Raw genomic sequence first — 13,666 nt, forward strand, 5'->3', positions numbered from 1 at the left:
TTCAGCAATAACGAAAGAAAATAGAAATGGTGCTTACTGTATATCAAGGGCCAAGTCTCACTCCTATGGAAGCTAGTGGCAGTTGTTCCATTGACTTCAGTGGAAGCAAGATCAGGCCAGAAGTTTTTTAAATGTTCAGGACTGTCTTGAATAAAAGATGTTCTATCAACCTCAGATAATATTATTATTTAGAAGTATTTGTTAAAATTTCAAAGTAGATGAGTAATGTGTAGAAATTGTTTGTTATAAAAACCGAACAAGAACCTGAAAACCTCCTCCTCCTTATTTTATCTGACACAAATGTAATACAGTAGTAGTTATTCAAGTGTGGTATGATGCAAAGACTAGTTTTTATTTTAATTGCAAACCCAACAACATATCAACTCATTATCTGACAAATTCTAAACCATATGGACTAAATCTTGAAGTACTTACTCAGGAAAATCATTGCCTGACTAAGGACATCCATACATAGTCATATAAACTGTAGTGGGTTTCTATTGTATTTTCAATGGAGGGAGATATATTTCACATGTAACTATGACATTACAAGAGGTAATCCTTTTGATAACAGAAGGTCCGAATTCTATCACCCTTATTCATATTGTGTAGGACCTTATTTCATGAGGAACAGAATTGGACACTAAATATATTATAGATATTTAGGGCCACATTCTGCTCTCACACCAAGGTAACTGTTGTTGTGATCACTGATCACTACACATATATATAAATATATAATGTGTGTGTGTGGGTGGTTGGGGTACCATAACTTCTAGTTGCATCATATGGTTACTGATAGCATAATTACTTCAGTTTTTGCTTAAATGGGAAATACAATAGCCTTGAACCTCGAGAAGTGGTAACTTGTTTATATAAGCAAAACAAAATCTCCATCAAAATAATTCAAGTGCACAAGTTGTTTGTTCTGAATCATGTCTCATTAGAAAGCAGCCCACCAGGCTGTGTTACTGACAGTTAAGATACCCCAGTGCTGTTAGCCCACAATATAGTATTAATATCAATACTTTATGCATGATCATGCAACTGATATGTAAGATTTTAAGTTTCCCTCATCTCACCCTATTTTAACACTTCTCTTTCTTTTTTCCCCCCAGTTAACTTCTCCTTCTACTTTTGATCATCTTTCTCATAAACCACCTGCTGCCTGCTTAATTTCTCCAACTAAACTGAAAGTAGAATGTGACACTGTTAACCCGAAACAAGCCTCTTCTCTGGAAGAATCCTATAACAAGTGGCACTCTGCAGCTAGGTCTTCTAAACAAGATTCATCTATGTGTTTTCAGGCTACTGCTCACAGTTCACCTCTTTACATGCCCCAGAGATCCCCATCTGTATTAAACAGCCCTTCTTCCAGTACTCAATTCTCCAATAACCTTCAAATGCCAAGTATTGCTATGCCTAACTATGTTTACAATATGTCTGAATTCACAGCATCATCTGTTTCAAGCAAGAGTCCAACTCCAGTTTCATATTTGCCCAATTCAGCAGGAATGCCAGGTTCTCCAGATCAGCCTGTATCTCCCTGTTCTTCTGGGAAATTTAACACATTTTTTGCCACCCCTGTCCATATCACAGCACATTCATTATCACCTAGTCCTAAACCACTGTCCTCCCCATTTTATGGTTCCTCCTCAACCATATGCAGTGTAAATGAGCCTTGTAGCAGGATGTCATCTCGTGGAAATCTGCTGAAGTCAGGAATTAGATCCCCTCTGCCAACCAGACTCTCCCTTTTAACTGCTATTCTGAAGTCAGGTCAATCTCAGCAAAGACCACTCTCCCCTGCATCCTGTCCCCCTACCTTTTCTCCTAACTCCCTTCACTCCTCAACACTCACAATAGATCAAAAGTTTAAAACAAGTCCCCCTACTCCTAAGAAATCTGCCTCAAGCTTTTCTATTAAGTCAAACTCTCCAAGCCAAGAGGAACATTGGCCTTCGCTATTGTCTCACTCGCCCATTCATGTGCCTTTGTCCTCAAAGCCCATTTCTACTCCTCGGGCTAGATCCCTTTCCCCTAAAAAGCACCTTCATGCCAGAACACTTTCTCCTGACTCATTATATCCTCTGTCATCCACCATTTCTTCCTACAGGAAAACAGTTGTGTCCCCCCTGTTACAACCCAAATCATCTTCAGTGCTGTCCCCTGTCCCAAGACACTCTTCTTCCCTTAACCCTGCACTTTCTCCTACAAAACCATTGCCTTACCCTGTCCACAAACCCCAAAGGCCTGAAAAGTCCAGGAGAGTCCACACGTACTCACCCACTTTCACTTGTAAATCATACCCTTTGTCCTCTCCTGCCAATGAAAAAGGCATATTCTCCCCTATCCTAGAAAAATGTTCCTCCTCTTCTCCAAATCTTATGCATTCAACCTATAAATCAAAAGCAGGTTCATCCCAGCTGTCTGCTCAGGAACTGAATCCTGTCTCCCCTACCCCTTCAAATGTCTCAGCCCATTGGTCTTCCTCACCTGCTAATTCTACATCGCCTATTTGCCCACCCTATAATATTCATTCTCGCTCACCACAACTTAATTCCTCCTCACTACACCCAAAACATAGAGTTTATTCGTCAGCTGCAAGACCTAAGCAGTTGCCCACTATATCAGTAACACCATGTAGATCTCCTGTCCCAGGCCAGTCACCTTGTACACCGTTGTCAAGATCCAGGGAGCTGAGTTCACCTAAGTCTTTTTCCCAGCCTTCTGATCATGAAAGCCTGAAACGCAAGGTACTTGTTTTGCATGCTTATTTTCTAATAGACTTTTGTCTTCATACAAAAATTTACATAGTAAAATTAAGCAACTAGGTAATTTTTTTAAAAGAGAAAAACTTACTGTATTAATAGTGTAAATGCAAAATCATAACATCACATGTTACTAACAGCATGTTTTACATTATGGAAGCAGCCATGTCAAGAGTTTGTAGTGTAAAAAGATATTGTCAGTGGATGGGAGGAGAAACTGGTGGAGATTGACTTGTTGGCAGTTGTTTGGCAATAGATTTGATTATCTTTAATTGTTATAAAACTCAGGTAAAACAGTGCTGGAAATAATATTAATAACTAAACATATTGTGTGCAAGTTAAGAGAGCAGATGTAAGTCAGCATAGTTCCCCATTGAAAACAATGGAAGTGCACTGATTTATATCAGCTGAGGTGAGGCAGAGAAAGAATCTATCTGTTCTCTCAGTTTTCACTTGTTGATCTCTGCTGCTGTTATGCCCCGTTCTGGCAGCCTGCTATAGTTTTAGCTAAAATCCCAACTCCTCTGTAGCTCTGTCCTAATCCTTTTGCCTCATTCTGCTGTGTCCACGTGCTGAAGAAGAGCACTGTGTAGCTTGAAACCGTGTTTCTCTCACCAATAGAAGTTGGTCCAATAAAAGAGATTCCCTCGATCCACTTGTTTCTCTGCTACACTATAGATACCTCACCTCCACTAACTTGGTTTGTAAAGTGCTGACTTGATTCTTGTGCTTCTGTGTTGTAAATTCTTAATGTTGTAAATTCTGCATTACGAAAAAAGAACCCACCCCAACTACATTTGCTGCTTCAAATATGTCTGCCCTGCACTCTGCTGAATCAGCTGTGCTCCTGCTCTTTGCCCTCCATAAGAAGAGGGGGAGAGTCCCAGCAGAGGGAGGACAAGCAGTAAAGGCAATTGCTGTAAGAGGATTTAGACATCAGTGACTTTTAAAATGCTTGATGTGGAGTAAGAAAGAAGGAATAGGAGGGGGGAAGAAAGGGGAAGTGTGTGGGACAAAAAGGATGCAACAGATGTGTACATGTGAGAACTAAAGGAACTAGAAAACACAAAAGAAAAGATGACAACAGAAGCAAATAGAGTTCATGGTTTTCTGTCCTCCTTAGCCAGGATTCTGCGCTCTCAATTTTTCTTTATTTCTCTTCTTTCTTACCCCTTGGCTCTCCTCTTAGAGCTGAAGTATAGTTACAATCTTAGGAATGATGTCATACTTTATCAAATTATTGTAATATCTTTCATTAGACCAACTTCTGTTGGTGAAAGACAAGCTCTTGAGCTTTCATAGATTTCTTCTACAACTCACATTCTCTTGTGAGCAGAATATGATCTCTTTAATGTTCAAGTCAAACTTTCAAACTCAGGATATTTGAGTGTGATTGAAATTTGACTAGACAAGCTCAGCCATCCCTAAATTTGAGAAAGCTGCTATTCTGTGAGTTTTCCAGGCTTTAGAGATCTTGGTAAAGAAGTGTTTTCTAAGCAAGGAGAGAATTAAGACAAAGAATGTTAGACCCACTGCAAAGCTGGGTCTGACCTAGTTTTTGTCAAACAATAGAAGTGAGAGGCCATGAAGTCACTACTGACTTTTCTCAAAAAATAGACAGCATTTTTATTGAAATTTGTCATTGCATGGTAGCTAAATATATTTTTTCTGTACATTCTCATTTATATTTTGACATTGAAATATAAGTTTTCAACATGATCCCCATAATAATTATACTCCACTGTATCTGTGAGTGAGCAAGAGACACATTAGTTACACTCTGCATGGCAAACCCTGCCCTCTCCTCCATGGGTACAAAGGGGATATATATAACTAGCATGGTATATTCCTTACAATCAGAAAGAAAAGAAAAGCAGAGCTGGCAACTGAATGTTTTAATCAATATTTTGCATTAAAGTTGACATTTCCCCTCAGTAAAAATTAAATCTGGTCAATATGTTCTGTATAATTCCTGTCCTATTTGTAGCAAATCTTTATTGCATTAATAGCAGCACAAATGGCTCATCACCCAAACCTGTCATGTTACATTAAGACACTTTTTCTGTAAACCACACTCTGCTGATGAGAAAGCATTATTACTTTGATTTTGTGTTACCGAAAGTTTGGGCAGGATTGCGGAAAGCACATTATCTAGTAAAGATTCATTTTAATAAATGAAAAACTAGTGATAATGCAGCAATAAGGCTGAAAAATCAAGCACTCAAAAGTCAACACATTTCAAAAGTTAAGGTTTTTCCTTCAGTGTTAGCTTAGCCACGTTGTACATACTCAAATATACAGTTTGTTACACCATGCAGTAATAATCAGCCACTACAGTCTCTGTGCAGTACTTAGTGCTAAAATCAAACAGATTGGGGAGAAAGAGACCTGTGGACCCCACATATTGCTGGAATTGTCTCACCTCAAGCCTTACAAAAAAAGGGAAGATTTGAGAGAGGGTGGTAACCAGCGTCAACAAATGAGCAAAGGCCTTCCAAATCAGTGAGCTTGTGGAGCTCTTGGACCAACTCAGTGAAATCAGGGGAGGGAGGTGTTGAATGGATACTGTCATCGACCATTAATGAATTCATAGATGTTAAAGCCAGAAGGGAACCTGTATAACACAGACTATAGAATTTCACTCAGAGATTCCTGCACCAAGCCTGTAACTTATGGCTGCACAAGATCATTTCTTTTGGAAAAACATCCAATCTTGATTTATAGAGTTCAAGTGATGGAGAATCCACCATATCTCTGGGGAAGTTGGTCCAATGGTTAATTATTGGTAAATATTACTGATAAAAATGTGCTGTATTTCTAGTTCGAATTTGACTAGCTTGAGCTCATTATAATTGGACATGCTAAAGGCTGTTAGGAGCTTCTATCTGACGCAACTTGATCCAGGAAACCATGTTGTAACTGGATTGTGAATATTGTACCTCACCCACCTAGTCTCTGTGAGAAAAAGAGCAGAGAAAGGGGGAGAGGATATCTCAGGCGGAAAAATTAAAACAATATCTAAATCATGTTACACCATCTTGTATGTGTTGTGAAGTGTGCAGCTCATTTTGGGGCACCATGTACTAATATATATAATGAATTACTGTTTGAATCAAAAGGAAAATGGGGAAAATGATTCCCTCTGTAGTAGTTCAGCCCTTCTCTGGATATCTTTAAATCAGCCCTGCCAGTGGCACTTCTGTCCTCATCTCTTAAAATATATGATTCAGCAAAATACTTACACACATATATGATTTAAGCATGTGAGTGGACCCATTGACTTGCTGGTCTCATATCCTTCACCTGAATGCTTGACATCAACAGAAATATTCATGTGCTTAAAATTACATATATGCTTAAGTGTGTTGCTGGATGTGGCCACAAATTCTCCTGAAGACCATATTTTTTTACCTATGGTACAGACCATCCTTTATGTATTTCCCACAAAATTTCTTGGGGGATAATAATCCCAATCTTGCATATTCCCATTCTGGAAATAAAACTAGTCTTTCACCTCTAGAGACCAAGAGTGAAACCCTAGATCCGCTGAACGGAAGTTTTGCCATTGAATCCAGCTGAGCTAGGACTTCACTCCTGGAGTCAAATCTTTCCGTAGGTCACAGATGACAAGTAGGCCCCAGCACTGCAGGCATCATTCAGGTGAGTAGTCCCACTGAAGTCAGTAGAAGTATTCATGGAAAGGCTGCAGAATCATACCCTCAATGTGGTGGGCTCAGCTGAATTGCCAGTTGTCCATATTACAAAGAACAGCATGTAATTTAGTAGTTGGCAGGCTCTACTTGAGAAACTGCTGAGAAATAGGGCCAGATGACCCCAAACTGGTCATTACTCTATCATTATGTTATATCAAGCCAGTAACAAAAGTAAACATTTGACTCACCATAGTGGTTAAGAAGAAGTCAAAAATGCAGTCTCCGTAGGCATTCCAGCCCTGGTTTACCACCCAGACACTGGACCTTATGATAAGTGTTTGCTGAAAACCATTTTCATCAACTATAGGGTCCTTCTAACCCCAAGAGATCAGCCACTTAGCCAGGTCAATCTATAACTCAGATTTTACCCAATAATCACACTGATGCCAATCTCTTAGTAACTAAAGCTAAAGGTTTAATAATAAAAGAAAAGAAGAAGAGAGTTAATAATGGTTAATAGATCATATACAAACAAGTGACTGCAAAATCCTTATATCAGGCTTTTAGCAGTGATGGAATAGACTGCTGGTTTGTAAAGTCTCTCTGGTGACTTCCAAAAGATTGGAAGCTCCTCAGTACACAGTTCAAAAACTCTCCTTTTAGTTGGAAATCCAAAATCCAGAGAATCAGGGTAGGAAACATGCACAATAGAGATATCTCAGGGGGTCTTTTATATTTTCTGCCATGTGCCTGGAAATTTACTGTCTCAAATGAAGCTCATAGCTCAGTGCATGGAAAGTTATTGGCCCAAGATGGAGTCCAGGGTCACATGAACATATCACATGCCCTTACATGCTTTGATGACTCAGAGGGGCACCCATTGGCCATATTCAGGCTGAGGCATCCACAGGAAAGGATTATGGGGCAGGATGAGTTTCTTCTATGGCCCATTGTTAGGGTGAAGTGCCCTTAATGGGCCATCAACACATGGCTATCTCGCTCTAATGTAAATTCTAGTCAAGAATACAACACATGTATAAGATACCAATGCATAGCCAATTTTCATAACTTCAGCTACAAAGATGCATATAAACAAGATAATCATACTTAGAAAATCATAACTTTTCCATTGACCTCTTACGTGGCATACTTGGTACAAGATTTGTTGTAATTGTATAACAGTGGTAATATCAATGATATAAATGGTCATATTTAATCATACAGCATCAAAGCAACTACTTGTGCTTAAATCAAAGGTGAAAGTAAAATGTAGCACTTACCAGTACGGGGCCAGCTCTGCCTCCTCCTCCCGCCCCGGAAGGATCGGGGCCTTGGGCGGAAGGGGCAGGATTGGGGTCTCTCCCCTGAAATGTGGGAGGGGACGACCTCCCTATGCATAAAGCTGTATATGCTTAAGACTTGCAGATTTTTGTTTTTATGTAGAACAATTCGAAGATTGCATAGGCTTTGAAGAAGCCATTATGATCTCGGGGAATAGCCATAATAATTTTAATGAAAGAGCAGTTGGTCAAAAAGGATTGATACAATTTCTAGTAACAGAATCTGCACATTTTTACCAGAGCTTTTAAGCTTTAGTTATTTTGAGTGTGTGTATGTAGATTTTATATATATATATATATATATAATACTAAACAGAAGAAAAATACTACGCTTTATAATAACACTGAAGGCTAAAGTCTCAAGGAATGAAATTAGTTTGCCCACAATTTCCACATATGTTTACACACAACCTATGCTTATGTGAGAATATCAAATAATTGAACATTCAAATAGGCATGCAATTATTCCATTTGCTCCTGGATTTTTACAGTTTAATGAGTATGCCCACTCTTGAAATCCTCTCCCCCCCAATGTTATAAGAGCTAAACTCAGTAATTTAAAATTAAGATCTCTCACTCTGCCTTTCATTTACTTTACTGTGCCCAAGTATTACAGAAAGCTGAGAATAATGTGTAAGTATCAGGAATAATGAATTAAAGGAGAATGAAGATTATTTAACTCTGAGTATTTTCTCTCTGGTGGTTTGTCACAGTACATTACATGATTGGACTATACTTAATTATAGATTTTCCCTTTACAAATCTATTTTCCTTTTTTTACATGTTTTTTTTTCAGTTGGAATCTGTTGTCATTGAAGTCAACAGCAAAATGCTACTTGATTTAATCGAAGGAGGACTGCAGCCTTTTTTAATGTGTTTGTGCTTCTTTGTATATTATGACACTGACTGTATCCTGGCCTCATATCAACTTTGTCTTTTGCATACACTTGTGCACATGCAATGAAATGTGAGCACAGTTAGACCTTTAGATGCATCTATTTAGATGCCCCTATCTGACTTGCAAGTGCATTCAGATCATTAGACACCAAAACATGTGCAATTGCTGGTGCAAAAAGATGTGCCTATAATACTGAAGGTTTTTTGTTTTGCATATTTAGCTTTTTATATATTTACATACCAATATGTATACATGTAAGCTTGTTTCACCTCCCTGGGTTTCCCTGGAAACCCTGGCTGGTAAGCGCTCCCAGTGATTCAACAGCACACTCATTCCACGAGGTACCTTCACCAAGTGTCTTTATTATTATTTCTTGCCCCATGCTTTAGGTACAGCACAATGGGTCTCAGCCTTTTATACTGCTTGCTTTCTTTTCTGAGCTATCCAGCTGGTGAGCTAATTACTCCAGTAGTTTATCAGATTCCCTACAGGTGCAAGTGATTCCCGTAAACTACCTAATTCCCTCCTACTCTAACTACCCAATGCCCTGCATATCATAAGTGATGAGGGTGCTGGCTGCCCAAAGGCACTCTCTTTATAGCTGCTAACAGCCCCCCGTCACAGTATATGGTCTGTATTTTTAAAAGCACTATACAGACATTGGAGAAAATCTCCAAAACCACTCAAATGATGCAGGAGCCTAACTGCCATTTTCAAAAGTGACGTAGGTGCCTAGGAATTTTAGTGGGAGTTAGGAATGTAGGAGCTTTTGAAAATCCCACTAGGCACCTAATCTCGATCCTTAGGTACCTAAATACCTTTACAAATCTGATCCATAGCTGTCTAAAGTTAATTGAAAATCAATGAGTTAGGCTCCTAAGTCTCTTTTGAAAATGGGATGTAGGCTTCTAAGTCTTTTAAATGGCCAAATTTAGGCTGCTAGGTAAGAAATTGAAGTCCAGGACCTCCATGATAGCATTCTCTGAGATGCTCCCAGTTCCACGTGCAGGGCCAGTTAGACAGGCAGAACTGCAGAGTCTCAACGTGTGGATGAGACGATGGTGTAGGGAGGAGGGGTTTAGATTTATTAGGAACTGGGGAAACTTTTGGGAAAGGGGGAGCCTATACAGGAAGGATGGGCACCATCTAAACCAAAATGGAACCAGGTGGCTGGCACTTAACATTAAAAAGTTCGTAGAGCAAATTTTAAACTAAGGGCTGGGGGAAAGCCAACAGGTACAGAGAAGCACATGGTTTAGACATCCATTAGGGGAGGATCTATTAATAGAGAATCTCTATGTCCTAGTGAGGAGGAGAGGATGGAAAATGATAAAATACAGGCAGGGTCTGATCAGAAGCAGTCAAATAAAAAAGTCCCTTTCAATTACATTGTGTAATAGCTGACAGCTAAAAGGAGACAAGTTTTTAAAGTGCTTAGGTACCAGTGCTAGAAGTCTAAATAATAAAATAGGTTAATTAGAGTGCCTCATATTAAATGTGGATAGTGATATAATAGGCATCACAGAAACTTGGTGGAATGAGGATAATTAATGGGATTCAGTAATACTGGGTACAAAATATATAGGAAGGACAGAACAAGTCGGGCTGATGGGGGAGTGGCATTATATGTGAAAGAAAGCGTAGAATCAGATGAAGTAAAAAATCGTAAATGAATCAAACTGTACATAGAATCTCTATTGATAGAAATTCCATGCTCTAATAATAAGAATATAGTGGTAGGGATATATTACCGACCACCTGACCAGGATGGTGATAGTAACTGCAAAATGCTCAGGGAGATTAGAGAAGCTATTAAAATAAAAAACTCAATAATAATAATGGGGGATTTCAGTTATCTCTGTATTGACTGGGTACATGTCACCTCAGGATAGGATGCAGAGATAAAGTTTCTTGACACCTTAAATGACTGCTTTCTGGAGCAGCTGGTCCTGGAACCCACCAGAGGAGAGGCAATTCTTGATTTAGTCCTAAGTGGAGCACAGGATCTGGTCCAAGAGGTGAATATAGCTGGACTGCTTGGTAATAGTGACCATAATATAATTAAATTTAATATCCCTGTAGCAGGAAAAACACCACAGTGGCGCAACACTGTAGCATTTAATTTCCGAAAGGGGAACTACACAAAAATGAGGAGGTTAGTTATACAGAAATTAAAGGGTACAGTGCCAAAAGTGAAATCTCTGCAAGTTACGTGGAAACTTTATAAAGACACTATAATAGAGGCTCAACTTGCTATGTTTTTTTAATTTGGGGTATACATTTAAGAGAACCAAAAAAGAGCCACTGTGGCTAAACAACAAAGTAAAAGAAGCAGTGAGAGGCAAAAAGGCATCCTTTAAAAAGTGGAAGTTAAATCCTAGTGAAGAAAATAGAAAGGTGCATAAACTCTGGCAAATGAAGTGTAAAAATACAATTAAGAAGGCCAAAAAAGAATTTGAGGAACAGTTAGCCAAAGCCTCAAAAAGTAATAGCAATTTTTTTAAGTGCATCAGATGCAGGAAGTCTGGGGCCACTGGACAATCAAGGTGCTAAAGAAGCACTCAAGGATGATAAGGCCATTGCGGAGAAACTAAATGAATTCTTTGCATTGGTCTTCATGACTGAGGATGTGAGGGAGATTCCCAAACCTGAGCCATTCTTTTTAGGTGACAGATCTGAGGGACTGTCCCAGATTGAGGTATCATTAGAGGAGGTTTTGGAACAAATTGATAAATTAAACAGCAATAAGTCACCAGGGCCAGATAGTATTCACCCAAGTGTTCTGAAGGAACTCAAATGTGAAATTGCTGAACTACTAACTCTAGTCTAACCTATCATTTAAATCAGCTTTTGTACCAGATGACTGGAGGATAGCTAATGTGATGCCAATTTTAAAAAAGGGCTCCAGAGGGGATCCCGTTCATTACAGGTCTGTAAGCCTGACTTCAGTACTGGGCAAACTGCTTGAAACTATAATAAAGAACAATATTGTCAGACATAGAGATGAACATAATTTGTTGAGGAAGAGTCAACGTGGTTTTAGTAAAGGGAAATCATGCCTCGCCAATCTATTAGAATTCTTTGAGGAGGTCAAGAAGCATGTGGACCAAGGGGATCCAGTGGATATAGTGTGCTTAGATTTTCAGAAAGCCTTTGACAAGATCCCTCACCAAAGGCTCTTATGCAAAGTAAGCTGCCATAGGATAAGAGGAATCTCATGGATTGGTAACTGGTTAAAAGACAGGAAACAAAGGGTAGGTATAAATGGTCAGTTTTGAGAATGGAGAGAGGTAAATAGTGGTGTCCCCCAGGGGTCTGTTCTGGGACCAATCCTATTCAACATATTCATAAATGATCTGGAAAAAGGGTAAACAATGAGGTGGCAAAATTTGCAGATGATACAAAATTACTAAAGATATTTAAGACCCAGGCAGATTGCGAAGAGCTACAAAAGGATCTCAAAACTGGGTGACTGGGCAACAAAATGGCAGATGAAATTTAATGTTGATAAATGCAAAGTAATGCACATTGGAAAGCATAATCCCAACTAGACATATAAAATGATGGGGTCTAAATTAGCTGTTACCACTAGAGAAAGAGGTCTTGGAGTCATTGTGGATAGTTCTCTGAAAACATCCATTCAATGCGCAGTGTTATTCAAAAAAGCAAACAGAATGCTGGGAATAATTAAGAAAGGGATAGATAATAGGACATAAAATATCATGTTGCCTCTATAAATCCATGGTACACCCATGTCTTGAATACTATGTGCAGATGTGGTCGCCTCAGCTCAAAAAAGATATATTGGAATTGGAAAAGGTTCAGAAAAGGGCAACAAAAATGATTAGGGGGTATGAAATGGCTTCTGGATGAGGAGAGTCTGGGACTTTTGAGCTTGGAAAAGAGACGGCTAAGGGGAGATATGATTGAGGTCTATAAATCATGACTGGTGTAGAGAAAGTAGATAAGGAAGTGTTGTTTACTACTTCTCATAACACAAGAACAAGGGGTCACCAAATGAAATTAATAGGCAGCAGGTTTAAAACAAACAAAAGGAAGTATTTCTTAACACAACACACAGTGAACCTGTGGAACTCTTTGCCAGAGGATATTGTGAAGGTCAAGACCATAACAGGGTTCAAAAAAAGAACTAGATATATTCATGGAGGATGGGTCTATCAATGGCTATTAGCCAGGATGGGTAGGATTGGTGTCCTTAGCCATCGGTCCCTTCTTCCCTGTTAGGCAGCAAATGTCACAACATTTTTGTATAATAGTATTCTTGTTGGAAGAGGTGGATTAAGAAAAACCTTATTACTAGAAATAAATTATGTAGAGATTAGACACTTATGAGGGCAGGAAAAAGCATTAACTGAAGAACCGCAAAGTAAAGCATATTATACAATCTTTCATCGAATAATTGACTTGCCTCCAGTGCAACACAGTGGAAAAAGCAAAGTAGATAATTTTGTTACTTTATTTCTAGAACTGGATGAACACGGCAGAAAAGCATTCATTCACATTTGTTCACAGGAAAACTAACTATTCACTTTGGTGGTATTTGTGATCATTTTTTACATCCTTTTTTTTTTTTTTGACTATTCATGCAAGTGAAATTTTGTTCACCAGAATATTTGTGAGAAGGGAAAATGTCACAAATAGTCATTTAAGTATCTAGTCATACACACAAATCATTATGTGAACAGTGGTTCCATCCCTCACAATATGGTATTTTTGCTAAAAGCCCCAGCTCTTGAAATCATGTAATTATATGAGAATCTGAGCTTTCATTTTTTTAAAAAAAGTAAGTTTCAGGCTCTCATAGTTGCAGAAAAAAGCTTGAAAGTATGAACCCTAAAGGCTCCTAAACCAGAAGGTTAAATTAAAAAAAAATTAAAAAACCTCATGATTTAAACCCAATCTCATGATTTTTGAGGGCCTGACTTGTGATTTTTTTTGGAAGTGTGAGGTTGGCAAAACTGTGAATATTGCACAACTATTTAC

At 38.7% G+C, this 13,666-nt stretch overlaps 1 protein-coding gene across 5 annotated transcripts in view; it reads left to right on the forward strand.

The window, feature by feature from the left end:
• LOC119853212 (muscular LMNA interacting protein) overlaps window positions 1-13,666 on the forward strand; it is a 187,922-nt gene that overhangs the window by 87,046 nt on the left and 87,210 nt on the right. For 3 of the 5 annotated variants that reach the window (XM_043510378.1, XM_043510376.1, XM_043510377.1), the window contains one exon: window positions 1,119-2,756. The exons of the other annotated variants lie outside the window; for them this stretch is intronic. In XM_043510378.1, the coding sequence (XP_043366313.1) occupies window positions 1,119-2,756 (1,638 nt within the window). The remainder of the gene's footprint in view (window positions 1-1,118; window positions 2,757-13,666) is intronic. 5 annotated transcript variants of the gene reach the window in all.

The sequence above is a fragment of the Dermochelys coriacea genome, chromosome 3, assembly GCF_009764565.3.
Source record: "Dermochelys coriacea isolate rDerCor1 chromosome 3, rDerCor1.pri.v4, whole genome shotgun sequence".
Taxonomy (NCBI): domain Eukaryota; kingdom Metazoa; phylum Chordata; order Testudines; family Dermochelyidae; genus Dermochelys; species Dermochelys coriacea.